This window comes from Sminthopsis crassicaudata, chromosome 1, assembly GCF_048593235.1.
Source record: "Sminthopsis crassicaudata isolate SCR6 chromosome 1, ASM4859323v1, whole genome shotgun sequence".
Lineage (NCBI taxonomy): Eukaryota > Metazoa > Chordata > Mammalia > Dasyuromorphia > Dasyuridae > Sminthopsis > Sminthopsis crassicaudata.
In genome coordinates, this window is record NC_133617.1 from 415,504,707 (window position 1) to 415,521,907 (window position 17,201).

The 17,201-nt window shown below is 34.6% G+C and overlaps 1 protein-coding gene across 3 annotated transcripts in view; it reads right to left on the minus strand.

Moving 5' to 3' along the window:
* Window positions 1-17,201, minus strand: part of KIF27 (kinesin family member 27) — a 111,846-nt gene that overhangs the window by 20,951 nt on the left and 73,694 nt on the right. For all 3 annotated transcript variants that reach the window (XM_074280155.1, XM_074280154.1, XM_074280156.1), the window contains 3 exons: window positions 16,073-16,270; window positions 12,545-12,661; window positions 63-239 (listed from right to left, as the gene is read on the minus strand). In XM_074280155.1, the coding sequence (XP_074136256.1) occupies window positions 63-239; window positions 12,545-12,661; window positions 16,073-16,270 (492 nt within the window). The remainder of the gene's footprint in view (window positions 1-62; window positions 240-12,544; window positions 12,662-16,072; window positions 16,271-17,201) is intronic.

The window sequence follows — 17,201 nt, forward strand, 5'->3', positions numbered from 1 at the left end:
TACGATGACTCACTTCTAAGAGAAGAGACATTTTACACAACTCTCAAACTAGAGCTAGGTACCTGACTAGATCGTAACTTCTTGTTTTCCAAGTGGCTCTTCTCTTGTAACAATGCTTCCTTCTTGGAAACAATTGCCTCTCTTTGCTTTAAGTCTTCTTCCAGCTCGGCTAATTCTTGATGTTGATGAAGAACTCTTTCTACTTCCTCATCTAACCACTTCTTTTGTTCATCCAGTTTCTGTATTAAAAATCCAGAGACATATTAACTGTTTCAACTTTCACCTATATAATGGTCAATGACAAAAGTAAATCTGAATCCACATGGCAGCATAAATTCAAATGTCTGGCATCATAAAAAAGTTTTAAATGTCATTAATAAGAATTATTTTATAGAATTATAAAATGGTAGCGCTCTAGTTAATACATTTTTATTTAAAAGGAATTAGGAGCTGGGGCAGCTAGATGGTGCAATCTGCTCTGGAATCAGGAAGACCAGAGTTCAACTGGCAAGTCACTTCATCCCAAATGTCATGTTAAAAAAAAAAAATAGAATCATTCAAAATAGACATAACGAGAAATTAATCTTTAAGTTAAAAGGGTAAAAATTTTATATACTTAATGTTAGTTGTTATGTGGCTCTTTTCAACAATGAGGTGATTCAAGGCAATTCCACTAGATCTGTGATGAAGAGAACTATCTACATCCAGAAAATGGACTATGGGAGCTGAATGTGGACCACAACATAAGCATTTTCACCTTTTTTTGTTTCTTTCTCATTTTTTCCTTTATCTTTTTACATATTTTAAAAATAAAAAGCTATAATTTAAAAAAATAAAATTAGTTCTAAAATATTATGCTCTTATTTTCACTATTATTAATAGCAAATTATCATAAGAAAAATTCCTGTCCATTTAAAATAGGTCAACATAAAAGAGCCATAAAAATTGAAATATTCTCTAAAACAAAGAGCTCAGTTGCTCTCCAGAATCAAGAAATTTTAGCAGTAGGAATATGAAACTTTAAGTTGTGGACCCCTTGGGCCTGAGTTATGGGGTTGAGATGCTGTTTGTAAACTTGGCAACTCAAAAGGTGGTTTCTCAGAAGCTGGATTATCACCTAAGGTTCATCTAGAAGGAAAAACAATAAGGACTGCATGCCAGGGGAGATTTAAGGAACAAGAAATGGAACCAGTAGCATTCCTGATTCCTATCCCTTGTCTAAGGGTTGTTCTGTGGCAAGTAGGCCTCAATACTATACTCTTCTTTCTGAGAACAGATGTAGAAGAAAAGCATGGGCACCATCAGGCAAAGGTAATACACATTACCTTTTAAAATGCCCATTTACAAAGGAACTCAAGATTTGTATAAATCTTACTTCATAGCAGTGATAAGAGTCCCATATTTTATTGCCTGATAAGAATCAGGAATGCTACTAGTTCCATTTCTTGTTCCTTGAATCTCCCCTGACATGCAGTCCTTATTGTTTTTCCTTCTAGATGAACCTTAGACAATCCCTTAGATCATAAAATAATTATGTGAGTATCAGAGATGGAAAGAATATCTGGTATTGGATGTCTGGGAGGAAGTCTTATAACTTTTCCAATCCACAAAGTACTGGAGTTGCCTCCCAGTGATATCGGAATCCAGTGCTTTCTTAACCATCAACTCCCTCCTTGGCCATCAATCACTACTGGAGAAATCTATGGAATGTAGAGATCAAGGTTTCATGTTCTTTAAATAACACAAAATAACTATTTAGTTACAATAACCAGTAGACCAAATGCATTTGCACAGGGTGAAGGAGCCTTACCTGAAAGTTAGCAAGCTTACTACTTGAGTGATTAGGACAAGATCAGTGTCCCAACCTTCCAATTTCCGGAAAGTGAAATTGGCAAGGTAGTTTGATTGATTAGCAACCAAACCCAGTCATTAATCTTTGAGGATCCAGTAGTATATTTATATATAACATGCAGACTTTTGATGGTCTTTTAAGTGCCTGGACTGTTTCCAAGCCTTTGAGGTCACAGTTGACTGAAGACTGGTAAATCGGGAAGGGTATCAATAATTGTAAATGGAATTTATAGTTTGAATAAATAGTGTTTTCTGAATGGGAGCATTAATGGAATTATATAAAGTCAGTAACAATAAAGTTATTGTCAATTTTGACAATATTGACAAATTGACAATAATGATTAAAAAAATAAAAATATTGATAAAATAAGTCAATTTTTCTAGTGGTAACAAAACTGATTCCCTCTATCTGGCTATAAGTTGGAAACAGAGTAGATGGATGGATGCCTGAAATACAGGTAGAGATGGCGCCTGATATACAGCAGAGAAAAAAAGCCAAGTTCCTTTAAATTCCTTTTTAAGTCTTTATCTTCTGTAAGAAACCTGTTCCAGTCACGCATAATACACTAGTGCCTTCCATTATTTCCACTTATCCCACTTATTTTTTTTGTACTTTGTTGCCTTATATTGTCTCCCCTATTAAACTGTGAGCACCCTGGGAGCATAGGCTAATTTTTTTTATCCCCCTTTGTATCACTTTGCTTGACACAGTACCTGGCATATAGTAGGTGCTTAAATGCATGTTGACAATAAATAGAAAATTAATTATGGTCCCAGCTGGAGGTATGATGGCTAAATAAGTCATGAAGCTAGGTGCTATTTTCTTCAACAGTTGCAGGTAGAGAAATGATTGGTTTTAGTCAGTGTGCACCACCATACCTTGGAAATACCCTGAGATGGAGACAAGTCTGTAACAGAGTTTAAGGCTAATGAGGACCAGAATCTCATGAAGTTGGGAAGAGACTTTGGGAAGAGACTTGTAGCGGTTATGACTGCTAGAGTAGTGACTCTAATAGTATAGCATATAGTCTAAAAAGTTCAGCTCTTCCTAAATTAGGCTACATGTAGCTAAATTTATTTTTCCAACTTTATCTACAATTAGTGCTTGCGAAATCACGTCAGCATGTGTTCCTATTAACTAGATATGGTGCACATTGTCTGTATATTTGACATTCAAACAATGTGGCCAGCCCAATGGAGTTGTGTCTCTGCAGCAGAGCTGGAATGCTTGGCTGTTTAGTTTTAGAAAGGACCTCAGTGTCTGGTATCTTATCCTGCCAGGTATCTACAGAATCTTTCTTAGACAATTCAAATGGAAGCAAATAAGTTTCCTGGCATGGTGCTAGTATACTGCCCAGGTTTTACAAGCATACAACAATGAGGTCTGCACAAGGGCTCTGTAGAAGCATACAACAATGAGGTCTGCACAAGGGCTCTGTAGACCTTCAGTTTTGATAATCAGTCTAACACTTCTCTCTCACATATTTTATGGTCAACTCACACAGAGGATGCACTCACAAGGTATTCAGAAAAAGAGATACAAGGACACTCTCTCAAGATATTTACTTAATTTTAGAATCAATGGGAGACACTGACACAGGCCTGCCTAAAATGGTATGCCCTCATGAGCAAAGCAGAACTGAATTAACTCAGAAGAAACGTGAGATGTGCAAAGTTAGAGGGCTCATATTATTGAATGTATTTTCCAGTCACACTTTTGGCAATAGTCCTGGAGTAGGGACAGAGTCCTAGAAAGTCCATCATGGTGAAAACCAAGACACACTACAAATGATTAGAAGGCTTAAATTTTGTGGTGAAGGATATTAGCTAAAAGTAGGAATTGCTATGGTCATGGCAAAGTTGGATTCCACCATTCTTTTTCTTCATGTAGAGATCCAGTGTCCTATAGATGACATAGATGGCAAGTTAAACTTCCTCCAAAGATTTGTGGCCAAGACTTCCTTAAAGTTCTAGTCCAATCATTTAAGTTCAACTGTGTTTAACCGATTGAAGCCCCTGACTGAACCTTGATATCACATCAAAATTTTAGGTTTCCTGGGAACGTAATGCATCAATTAAGAGTGGATCTAATATGGCTCATACATATCCCTACAGTACACAGGGTGATCTGCAGGCACTTTATCTGGTAGTAAAGACATGAAGCTTAACCACTGTACTGTTCACACTACTGGGAAATGATGAAAGAGTTAAGAGGTTTTATTGATGATCGATACTTGAGCCTCTAATCAATAGGTATCCTGAGAAATGAAGCTTGGAGAGAAGAGGAAACCATTTTTTTGTTTCTAGTGCAATAGGAGTGATTAACTTTCTACTGATTCCCTTAGTTTGTCCTACTCAAGATTCACCTACAGAGGATGTGACCCAAATGTCACAAACAATGCTCTGCTAAAGAAATAATTTTAGACTAACAGTAAAATTGCATCCTCTTAAATAGTTATTCAATTAGCAGCTTCTCCAACTAACATTGTGTCTCTAAAGATTTTATAAGGCATTTGTTTTGTGGAAATCAAAATACAGTTACCTATGGCGAAATATGGTTATAATTTGGCATTATACATTCTTAGTAAATTCATGTTGGTTGATTCCTGGAGAAGATTACATTTTATAAATGGTTACAAACCAACTATTTAATCTATTCTAGAATTTTTCTAGATAATGTCATCAAATTTATATAGTTTTTTTGAATTCATGTTTATAAAATTTTTTTTTTCATTATGAATTTAAACATCCCAAAAAGGGCTTTTTCTCATTCACAGCAAAGCACAAAAAGAGGACTACATATGAAGTTGTGCTAGTCTCTACTTCATATCTTTAAAAAAAATATTTAACAATTCCACATGTTACTTTCAAAACTATCTTGTCCTATTGCTTCCTTCAGTCTGTCTAGTTCTGATCTATGCATTTTTTAAATGTTTCAATGGTACTTTCCCCCCCCCCTACATTACCTTTACCAATTTTTTCTCTTCTTTTCAACTGTGTTTTTCCATTAAAACTAAATGGTAAAAACTCATAAACAATAAAAATCTCAATAACAATAAGAATAGTCAAGCAAAACAAATGAACACAATGGCCATGTTGAAAACTGTTTATTTCTAAACCTACGTTGAGTCCATCACCTCTGCCAGGAAGAGTATAACATGCTTCATTTATGTCCTCTGATAGGAAATATGATTGGTCACTATACTGATGTATTAAATCAAGTTTTGCTTATTGCTTGGATTTTGTTTTTATTTTTATTTATTTTTTTTAAACACACAGTTGTCCTTGTATAAATTATTCTCCCTGGTTCTGTTCACTTTATTTGGCATGAGTTCATATTACTTAAGATTCTCTACAATTATCTTACCATTTTTATAATGCAATACTATTCTATCATATTTATAATAAAATATTTTTCAGCAGTTTCCTAGTTTATGGACATTCTTTTTATAGTCCTCTTCCACCCTACCCCTACTTTTAATTACCTCTTTAAGATCAATTTGTATTTTCTTTTTTTTTCCTGAGGCAATTAGGGTTAAGTGACTTGCCCAGGGTCAAGTGTTTAAGTGTCTGGAGGTCAAATTTGAAATCAGGCCCTCCAGACTTCAGGGCAGGTGCTCTAGATCCCCTGCACCATCTAGCTGCCCCAATTTGCATTTCTTATGGCTATTCTCTCTTATTGTTCCTCCTTTTCCTCCTGCTCCATATCTTAGTTTCTCAGTTGAGTTCTATGAATTTCTACGTCAAACTATTTAAACCTCCTTAATCCATTTCAGATAAGAAGTTCTTCTAATGCCTGCTCTTTCATAATTTCTTCCATATTTGTATGGTCTTCTCACATACTCAAAATACTAAGTTCTCTCCCCCATCCTCATTTTTCCTTTCTTCAATACTGTATTCTTTTTTCCTCCTCTTCTCCAGCTCTCAAAAAAGAACCAATCAACTAAGAAGACAGGAAAAGCCAATGATAAATATGTTGGAGAGGATATAGGAAACCTGGGACACTAATACGTTTGTTGGTGGAATGTGAATTTATCCAACCAATCTGGAAAGCAATTTGGAACTATGCCCAAAGGGCTATCAAATTGTGCAAACCCTTTGATCCAGCAGTGTGTCTACTGTATCTCAAAGAGATCTTTAAAAAGAAAAAAGACTCATATGTGCAAAAATATTTGTAACAGGCCTTTTTTGTAGTGGCAAAGAACTGGAAACTTGAGTGGATGCCCATCAGTTAGAGAATAGCTGAATAAGTTATTGTTAAGGGACAGGCCAATTCTCTGAGAGCCTCCACAGCTGTGGATCTTAACATCTGAAGGAGCTTCAGGGCAGCCTTTGCTGACACAGGTGTTACCAACTAGGAATGAGATAAATTGGAGGCAGAGGGAAGAGGAGGGAGGTCAGACAGTGCAACAGCCTCTCAGAGAGATCAGAGAACAGCATCTGCCTCTCAGTCTCCTTGTATCATCCTCTCACCAGAAGTTATGGTATGTGAATGTAATAGAATATTATTGTTCTATAAAAAAAGATCACCAGAATGATTTCAGAAAGGCCTGGAGAGACTTACATGAACTGAAGTGAGTAGAACTAAGAGAACATTGAACACAGTAACAAGATTATGTGATGATCAACTGTGATGGACGTAGCACTTTGTAAACAGATGATTCAGGCTAATTACAATAGACTCATGATAGAGAGAACCATCTTCACTCAGAGAGACTATGAGGATTGAACCATAGTCTTCTCATCCTCATATGTATCACAACATAGAATTTTTAGCTTTTTGTTGTTGATTGGTAGTTTTTCTCACATTTTGAAATTCCTTTCAAGAGATAATCAGTGTGAAATTGAAACTATTTCCACTCATATGAAAGTGTTCCAAATCACTACTGATCAGAGAAATGCAAATTAAGACAACTCTGAGATACCACTACACACCTGTCAGATTGGCTAAGATGACAGGAACAAATAACAATGAATGTTGGAGGGACTGTGGGAAAACTGGGACACTGATGCATTGTTGGTGGAGTTGTGAAAGAATCCAGCCATTCTGGAGAGCAATTTGGAACTATGCCCAAAAAGTTATCAAACTGTGCATACCCTTTGACCCAGCAGTGCTACTACTGGGTCTATATCCCAAAAAAATACTAAAGAAGGGAAAGGGACCTGTATGTGCCAAAATGTTTGTGGCAGCTCTTTATGTTATAGCTAGAAACTGGAAGTTGAATGGATGTCCATCAATTGGAAAATGGTTGGGTAAATTGTGGTATATGAAGGTTGTGGAATATTATTGCTCTGTAAGAAATGACCAGCAGGAGGAATACAGAGAGGCTTGGAGAGACTTAAATCAACTGTTGCTGAGTGAAATGAGCAGAATCAGAAGATCACTATACACTTCAACAACAATACTGTATGACTATGTATTCTGATGGAAGTGGAAATCTTCAACATAAAGATCCAACTCACTTCCAGTTGATCAATGATGGACAGAAATAACTACACCCAAAGAAGGAACACTGGGAAGTGAATGTAAATTGTTAGCACTACTGTCTATCTACCCAGGTCACTTATACCTTCGGAAGCTAATAATTAATGTGCAACAAGAAAATGGTATTTACACACATATATTGTATCTAGGTTATATTGTAACACATTAAAATGTATGGGATTGCCTGTCATGGGGGGAGGGAGTGGAGGGAGGGAGGGGATAATTTGGAAAAATGAATAAAAATTAAAAAAAGAGATAATCAGTGGATTCTTTCTTTGGTAGAATTTAAAAGGTCTGGCCAATTTTTGTCTCATGAAGTCATTCTGTTTGTTTCACAAGGAATCCTTTACTTAATTAAAATTTATCACTATTTAAGCTAATCTCCTGATTTTTTTTCCTCCAGTTCTCTTTTAATTTTTTAATATAATTTAATTCTGAATATTCACTTGATACTTACAGAAAATACATTTTTTCCCCGTTAAGTCACTGCCTGCAATTGATATGAAATTATTCACTGCTATTTCTTTTTGGGGGACTCAAATATTATAGAACAATGTTTTCTCTTTTATTAATCTCACTGGTTTCTGAATTAAGGCTCTGTACAAAGATTAGATTTTGCCCACTGCTATGTTTTAAAGTGAGGTGTTTAGCCTATTTTGATCTGATCCCTGGTCACCTATGTTTTAAACTTGAGTTATATATCTTTCAGAGCTAAGGCAACTGGGATCTTTAAGGTTCAGAGCAATAGATATTCAAGATCTTCTATGGTATCTCAAGATAATGTTCTAGGACACTACATAGAATTCCCAATCCCTCTATTTTTGTCTGCATGCATTTTTTATTTCCTTCACAGGTTAATTGTACACTATTTCTTTTTTTTTCTTTTTTTTTTTTCTGAGGCTGGGGTTAGATGACTTGCCCAGGGTCACACAGTTAGGAAGTGTTAAGTGTCTGAGACCAGATTTGAACTCTGGTCCTCCTGAATTCAAGGCTGGTGCTCTATCCACTGTACCACCTAGCTGCCCCAATTGTACACTATTTCAAAGTCCGATTCTTTTTGTACAGCAAAATAACCATATGGACATGTATACATATATTATATTTAACATATACTTTAACATATTTAACAAGTATTGGCCAACCTGCCATCTAGGGGAGAAGGTGGGGGGAAAAAGTGGAACAAAGATTTTGTAATTGTCAATGCTGAAAAATTACCCATGCATATATCTTGTAAGTAAAAAGCTATAATAATAATTTAAAAAGATAATGTTCTAGGGACTTTGGAAAGTTCCAAGGTTGCCTATCCTTGGAATTCTAAGGATTCCCACCTGAAGGCCTGATGAGTTTCCAGGGTTTGTCAGAGAAAGGAGAGTTCCTGCCCTTGTGCATACAAAGAAACTTGAAGTCTACAGATTATATCTAATCTGTGTCTGGTCCCATTGGAAGACAGATGATTTGATAAAAATCTGATATCCCAAGACATATAGAGAATTGATTAAAATATATAAGAACAATATCCATTTTCAAAGACATAAGAAGTCAATGTATATGAATGGGCAACTTTGAAAAGAAAAAATGCAAGCTATAAATGAAATCCAAATAATTAATAATAATGAAATACCTCAAATAATTAATAATAATAGAAGTGAAAATTAAAATAACTCTGAGGTTTCAACTTCATACCTAGCAGAATAGCAAATAAGGAAAATGCCAGTTGTTGAAAAAACTCCGGAAGAAGAGACACAAAAATGCACTCTCAGTGGAACTGTTAATGGATCCAGCCATTTTTGAAAATAATTTGAAACTATATACCCAAAGTCACTAAACTATAAACTAGGTTATACTCTTTTGTATATTGTCTTCTCCTATTAGTCTGTATATTCCTTGAGGGCAAAGGACTCTTTTTTTGTATTTATATTTCTAGGGATTATCACAGTACCTAGCACAAAGCAAATATGAATGTTTACAAGCTAGTCAATTAAGAGAAACTTTGGAAGGTTTGTGTGAAATGATGCAGAATGAAGTGAACAGAACCAGGAAAACAATTTATAGGACTACAATTTTTAAAAGATGACTTTGGAAGACTTAAGAACTCTTAATGCAATGAATAACAATGACTTCAGACCCAAAATGAAGCACACCTTCTTCCCTCCACCTCTGTGTAGAGAAGCAATGAAGCCTATCTTGTTTTAACATGGCCAGTGAACATGTAGATCCATTCTGCTTGAGTATACCTGTTACAAGGAAGAGTACCTATTTTGGGGGCGGGGTAAGAATTACTGGGCGATTGTTAAATCCAAACTAACTCCCTGGAGGTCTCGGGATCAGCCTGAGTCAGGATAAGTAAAAGTCCTTGGTCTTTAGAGGGGGAGAAGTTAAAGAAGCAGGCAAACTGCTAGGAGTTTTGCCAAAGATGATCTCTTTGATTCTGGAGTCCAGAATCTCCACCTTTCTCCTCCTCTTCCTGCTGCCAAGTGAGTCTCTTGCCTCTGTCACCCGACCCTCTAATCCTTTTCTATGATTTATCTTAACCCCAAACAATGAGCCAGCACCAAACAGTGAGAAGAGTCATTTTTCCTTACATATGCTAATAGTCACTGTCGAATAGGTAATTAACCTTAAGTGCATGGTTGTCTGATTCAAATGCACCTTTTCATAGTTTCAGCCCTATCAATACCAAAAAATAAGAAAATAAAAGAGTAACAATTATAAAATACATAGAGGAGAAAACATTCAAATAACCCAATATTGGAATGACTCCATTAAATTTATTATAAACTTTTAAAAAAGAAGCTGTGCATAATGGATGTTCAGTTTTATTAAGAGTTCTCTTCTTTTGATCTTAAATATGGAAATGATCCTGCTTTCATAGGGTATATTGGGATTACTATAAGTTATATATGTCAAATAGTTTCATTTAACATGTTTTTTCTTTTAAAATAACCTGCTAGCCACAATTTGTCTGAGAAGTTTTCTAGTAAAATGAAGGGACTGACCCTTTTGTACTTAATAATGGAAAGGTTTTCCCAGCATGGAGAAATTTCAAGCTAAAAGCTATACAATTATTATTTTATTTGATCCTCAAAACAATCATGGAAGATAGTTATTATAATTTTACAAATGAGAAACCTGAAGCAGGCAGACATTAAGTGACTTGTCCACTGTCACATAGCTAATAACCGTCGAAAAAATTATGCATTTGAAAGCCTGGAAAACATATGGGGAGACATATATATATGTGTGTGTGTGTGTGTGTGTGTGTGTATATATATATATATATATATATATATATACACACACACACACATATAAATGTACATATATATATACATATATACATACACATATAAATATACACACACATATATATATACATATATGCCATATATAATATAAATATGCAACATTTATATGGCACCTACTATGTGCCAAGCCCTATATTAAGAGCTTAACCATTATCTCAGCTGATCCTCACAACAGCAATCCTGGGAGACATAATATTATTATCCCTAAGTTACAAATAAGAAAACTGAGCCAAAAGGCTAAATGACTTCTCTAGAATCTTGAGGCCACATTTACACTCAGGTCTTCCTGACTCTAGGCCTAGTTCTCTATCCACTGTACCACCCACCTAGCTGCCTCAAGATGTGTGTGAACAGATGAAACAGAGTAAAATTACACAGCCAAAAGAATGGAAACAATAAGCTAACACTGTAAAAATCACTATAAGGAAGTCAAATTCAGAGTAACTAAAATATTAGAGATCAGATAATGAAACATTTCCCTTCCCTCAGGGCAACAAAGGAGAGCATAACCAGGCAGAAGTTGTACAAACCATCAGATACAGTCAATAAACTGGGTATGTTTGCTTAACTATTTTTCTTTGTTATATGCAAGGATTCAGTCTAGAGGGGTAGGGTTCTTGGTTTTCCCCTCAGAAATAATTAGAATATAAAGACAAGAGCTATCAATAAAACATATTTGGTAAATAAATATCTGGCATTTCCTATGGCTAGTGTAAACTTGTAAGAAATGTTTTAGCATTGCATCAGTAGTCCAAGTCTAAATTTCAGGTTTCTCAAATAAAATTTGCAGAGGGCCACACTATCCCCTGGCCATATGGTAGAAGCTTCTTTGATGGACTTTTAAACACTGGGGTATCTGGAGAATAACTAAACCTATGAAATATACTAATAAAATAAGTATCCATGCATTCTTCTTGTTTTTCCTTTGTTCTTGAAGAGGACTTATAACATAAGGGAGGTGATACCATGACATGCAAGTGAATTGGATTTTAAGAGCGGGGTGAGCTTGCAAAGTCACCAGTGGGAGACCTTGGGTCTTTGAACCAATCAAACTGAGATTTCAGAGTAAATTTTTGTCACAAGCCTATGAAAGACATATATTATATATATATATATATATATATGTGTGTGTGTGTGTGTGTGTGTATATACATATATATGTATGTGTGTATATACACATATATATGTATATACACACATACATATATATGTATATATGTATATACACACACATATAAATATATATACAATTTAAAGAACAGAAGAAAAAACATACTTAAGCTTTATATGTTTAAAACTGTTCATAAAACTTGAATCGATAGGCCATTCTAAGTTTTTATTTTAAGTATTTCTCATTGGAAATAATTTTACAAATGCCCTTATGAACTTGAGCTTGGAAATGTTTTTGGTTTTTTTTGTTTTTTCATTTGAAATTATTTTAATTTTCAGAAAAAAGCCTTTGAAATCCTTTGTCATACATAAAAACATTAATACAAAAAACATGCGAAGTATGAATCTGACTAAACACCCTGGAAATGCAGAGCTCAGACTTCTAATGTGCATTCATCTTTGTACTGAAACAAATAAAATTAAGTTTATTTTGGTGATTATAACATACTGTTACCATTTATATACAAAAAACCTATTCAAATAAACATCTATCTCCAGAGATGAAAAGAGCTTTTTTCTAAGTATTAAAAATTTTTTTTAGCTGTCCAAAAAGTTTCAGGGGAAATGACAGAATTTCACAGGCTAAGTGTGCAAGTAATAGCACACCCAGCATTTTCAGATTTTAAGTTGAATATAATTTTCATCTCTACTTAACATCTTTAAATTAGCAAGAAAAACAACAACAACAACAAAAAACAGACCAATAAACCAGATAAAAGTTTAATGGACATACCTGGAGCTGGTCTATATTTCCAAATGGACTCTTTTGTTTTCTCCTCCTAAATGCATCAAACTCCTCAGATTTCATTTTTAGCATCTTTTCTTGTTGCTCTGTCCTTAGCTGAAGCTCCTATATAAAAATAGAATGTGAAAATCCTTTGATAGTTTCATTTGATTAGTAGTTTGTCATTAATAAACAACTACAAATCAAATTTTCTATGTATTTTTAGCTTTTGGTGGGGTTACAAATTACTTTAGAAGACTGAAAACTGCAAAAGTATACAGCAGGACTGCACCGCAGTGTAGATGACAATAATAAATACCCTCAATGGTTTCCTCCATATTTTTACTTGCCCCAAAATCACTTTTCCTTGGTTTTTAAAATCTACTCTATGAGAGGCTCTTACCTCCTACCTCTGTCAGGTCCCAAATTCAGGCAATTTCTGCATGTTCCAAAAAAGGCACCCAGCCTAAAGGAACTGTCCTGAAAGGAAGACAGAATAAGGAGGAGAGAGCTGCTGAGTGCTCTTCCAAACCCTGACAAAGCTATAGCTGCCTAGGTCCAATCAAGCCTCAGACAGTGGCACCACTATATTTGCTAATTCTAATTCCTGCTCTTGTTTCATTTTTATCCTTCCTTCCTCTTCCCCTCTTCTATTTTGTTCTTTGTCCTCTAATTACTATCATCTTCAGTTTACTTCATTAGCTCTTGTCCTTTTCATTGCTATTTTCTTCCCTCTATCCTTTCTTCTTTATCCAAAATGCCCCAAATAAAAAATAGCCAAAGAAATATTATAGACAAAGCAAACCAAGTGAATATTATTACAGCATTATTTTTTTAAAAAGCAAAAGAACACTTTTAATTGCTTGTAGGATCATTGTGTTTTATCCAAATTTATAAGCAAAATCTGGGGAAAATACTATCCCCACTCACTCCTATAGCTATAAAAAAACAATATGGCTAACTTTTTGTATAATTTATCATTTACTTAATCTCTCTGGGTTTAGATTTCTCAAATAGTAAGTTTATTTCTCCACTCACTATTTTGGGGTTGCTGTGAGAATCAAAGAAGATGATTTACATAAAGCCATCTATAATCAAAAAGTAGCTTACATATTACTATTATGTGTGGGGCCAATATTAGTGGAGGCTAAAAGACTCTAATCCACCCCTGAATTCCAAATTATTAGGGAGGGATGATACAACTTTAATACTAAACGTACTTACAGAGATAATACCAAACATGAAATGAATTAACTTAAAGTTTGAAAAGACAGAGAATACTAGAGTCTGACCATCAGTATTGTCCTTGAGATCTAAATCTATTGAGCCACATAATATATAAAACTGATTTATTAAGTAATTCTATATTGAATAGGGACTGAGAGAGACTTTACCTTTAAGCTGAATTCTACTGTATAGTGAGTCTGGAACCTTTTCTTAAAGCTGCTATTTTGTATATTTTTACCAAGTTTAACATATATTCGATTACATACCATCTAGAGGAAGGAGTGGGAGTGGGAGGGAAAACTGGAACACAAGGTTTTGCAAGGGTCAGTGTTAAAAAATAATCCATCCATGTGTTTTGAAAATAAAAAGCTTCAATTAAAAAAAGTTACTGTTTTTTATTTTTCTGAGCTTCTTGGTCATTGCCAGTAAAAACACAGAGAAGAATAGGAAAGGGATGATGATGATTGCCATAACCAGCTGCACTCCTCCATGATGGGAATCTCCATATAAGCATTTCAGAATAGGCCTGGCTATATATGACAGTTGTTAAAAATAGAATTTCATTGAAAATGGGGAAATGGAGACTCTTTTTGACTTTTTAGGTAATAGTTTCTCCACTTGTTCTCCCTTTCCTCCCCCCATACCCTTTCCTCCAGGGATTATGTACTATCTTTGCACCTAGGTTAGTATATCAGAGGTCAGATTATGAATTCTCAATTGGATTCATAATGGTTGCCAAATTAGCCTATATTGAAAATGAAATAAAAAGGCAGTTACTTTAGTAGTGATTAAGGGTAGGAGAAGCACTCTATTCCCGAGGTATACTGACTGAAATGAATAAAAGTGGGCCTTGGAATCACAACCCAGATGTGTGTGTGTGTGGGGGGGTGTTTGTGTGCAAAAACAAGAGAAATGCCATTTTCTTTTGTATTCTAAAAAGAAACAAGAGCTCTGGGGCCCAAGTAAATCAAAATGGGCCAAATAGTGTTAGCTAGTAAAACTAGATAAGGAACCCTTTGAGAATCATCTATAATGTGCCGAAGAATCCTTTTTTATATTTGTATTTGATTTCTTTAGTCTTACCGATATGTTTTTAGAAATTATTTTCTCTTAATAAACACTTTAGGAAAAATATGCTTGTGAGCTGCTCTGCTGTGTGCATAGGCTAAGAAAGAAAAGAAAGACAGTTGCCAGAACAGGGCATCTAGACACAGTGTCAAAAAGGATTTTGGGGGGAGGATTCAGAACCACAATCCTAATAGCTTTAGTTGCTTCAGCTAAATCGAGCTGGAGATTAACCATGTGTGTTTAGAGCACAGTACAGTTAAGAAGGAAGAAGAGACAGAATTTCAGTTCAAAGAATATGATTTCTGGGAAGCTGAGGTATCCTTGATGTCCACTAGCCTTCCCTATAATAATATAGTTACAAAAGCTAGATTTCTGATTTTACTCAAAGATATCTTCCATACTTAATGGCTAATTCAGATCTCCCTAAGCAGTTGATGCCACAATATTTTGGTGAGGATGATGATAAAAGTCTTAAATATTAAATGTATGATGCCAGATTATAAAAAGACAAGTCAAAAGTATCTAGTATAGATTTCTAATCTTAGGGAACAGATAAAGTAAATAATAATTCTTTTACAAATATCCTTAGGTAGTATTCTCAAGGAGAGAGAATATAGGTAGTACAACCTGGTGCTCACAATCATTTATAGAGTCTGTGAAAATACAGTTAAAACAGTATTCTCATGCAAAGGAAAACTGGTTCTTACGTGAATTTATTTTTCTACTATATTTAAAAATTCCAAAACATGTAAATTCCTCATATAAGCTCAGAAGACCTGGACTCCATTTCTGGCTCCAATACTAACTTACTTCATGAGCTTAAGAAAACTGCTTGATCTTTTTCTCTTAATTCTTGTAAATTATTTGTTTAGAAAAAATAATGGCTATAGTTTTTATATGATGTTGAGAAAAAAATGATGATAGGCAAAAGGGCAATGGAAACAGAACATTAACAGATTTTTTTTCTAGCAAGTAATATATATTAGAAACAAGAAGCATAACCAAAAATATATAATTTCTTCTTAAACTTAACAATGATTTTATTAGATATCAGTATGCCCTTGCCAATGAAAATAACAACTTTTTATCACATTAGAAGATGGTTTCATGAGTTGCTAAGGAGAAATATGGTCTAGAAAGAACTAAACCTCATTAGTGAGAAAGCTACTTATCATATTTGGCAAAAGAATACACTAACAGTAGTAATACATTCTCTATCAAGGATAAATGAAGTTTTCTTACTTTGATTTTTTGTTGATCCCGCTTAATCTCTGCATCTAATTGCTTCTTTTTTTCATTTTCTTCCCGAAGTCTCTTTTGCAGCTGTGCTTGCTGATATTTCATATGATCTACATTCTGTTCAAGTTCAGAAGCTTGTTTCTCATTTTGGGCAGACAGTGATGCTAGTTTCTTAGTATCCTGCTGCTTCTTCTGCAAGACCTATGATCACATAATATATTGGAAAATATAGGTAATGGAAAAATGGACAGCTATTATCTATCCAATTCTATCAAGATGAACATAACAGAAGTTAAAGAACAAAAAAAAGAAAAGTGAAGGAAGGAACAAAGACAGAAAGCAAAGAGGGGAGGAAGGAAGGAAGGGGGGAAGGAAAGGAAGGAGGGAAAGAAAGAAGAAGAAGGGAGGAAGGGAGAGAGGAAGAAAATTCTGTGAAATGATGACTTCATGTTGGGCCTTAAAAATATACCTTGGAAAGGACAAGAACATGTGTAGAATATTGCATAAAATGTATAGTTTTGTTTTACTGTTTTTATTCCCTCTTTTAATTCTTTGTTAAAAAGGATGACTCTCAGGGAAGTATATTGGAAAATGCAATTCATATAAAAAGATGCTAGTAACTAGGCATTGACCCACACTTAACACCGTACACCAAGGTCAGGTCAAAATGGGTTCATGACCTTGGCATAAAGAATGAGATTGTAAATAAATTAGAGGAACATAGGATAGTTTACCTCTCAGACCTGTGGAAGAGGAATGAATTTATATCCAAAGAAGAACTAGACATCATTATTGATCACAAAGTAGAAAATTTTGATTATATCAAATTGAAAAGTTTTTTGTACAAACAAAACTAATGCAGATAAAATTAGAAGAGAAACAATAAACTGGGAAAACATTTTTACAGTCAAAGGTTCAGATAAAGGCCTCCTTTCCAAAATACATAGAGAACTGACTCTAATTTACAAGAAATCAAGCCAATCTCCAATTGATAAATGGTCAAAGTATGTGAATAGACAATTCTCAGATGAAGAAATTCAAACTATTTCTAGTCATATGAAAAGATGCTTCAAGTCATTATTAATCAGAGAAATGCAAATTAAGACAACTCTGAGATACCACTACACACCTG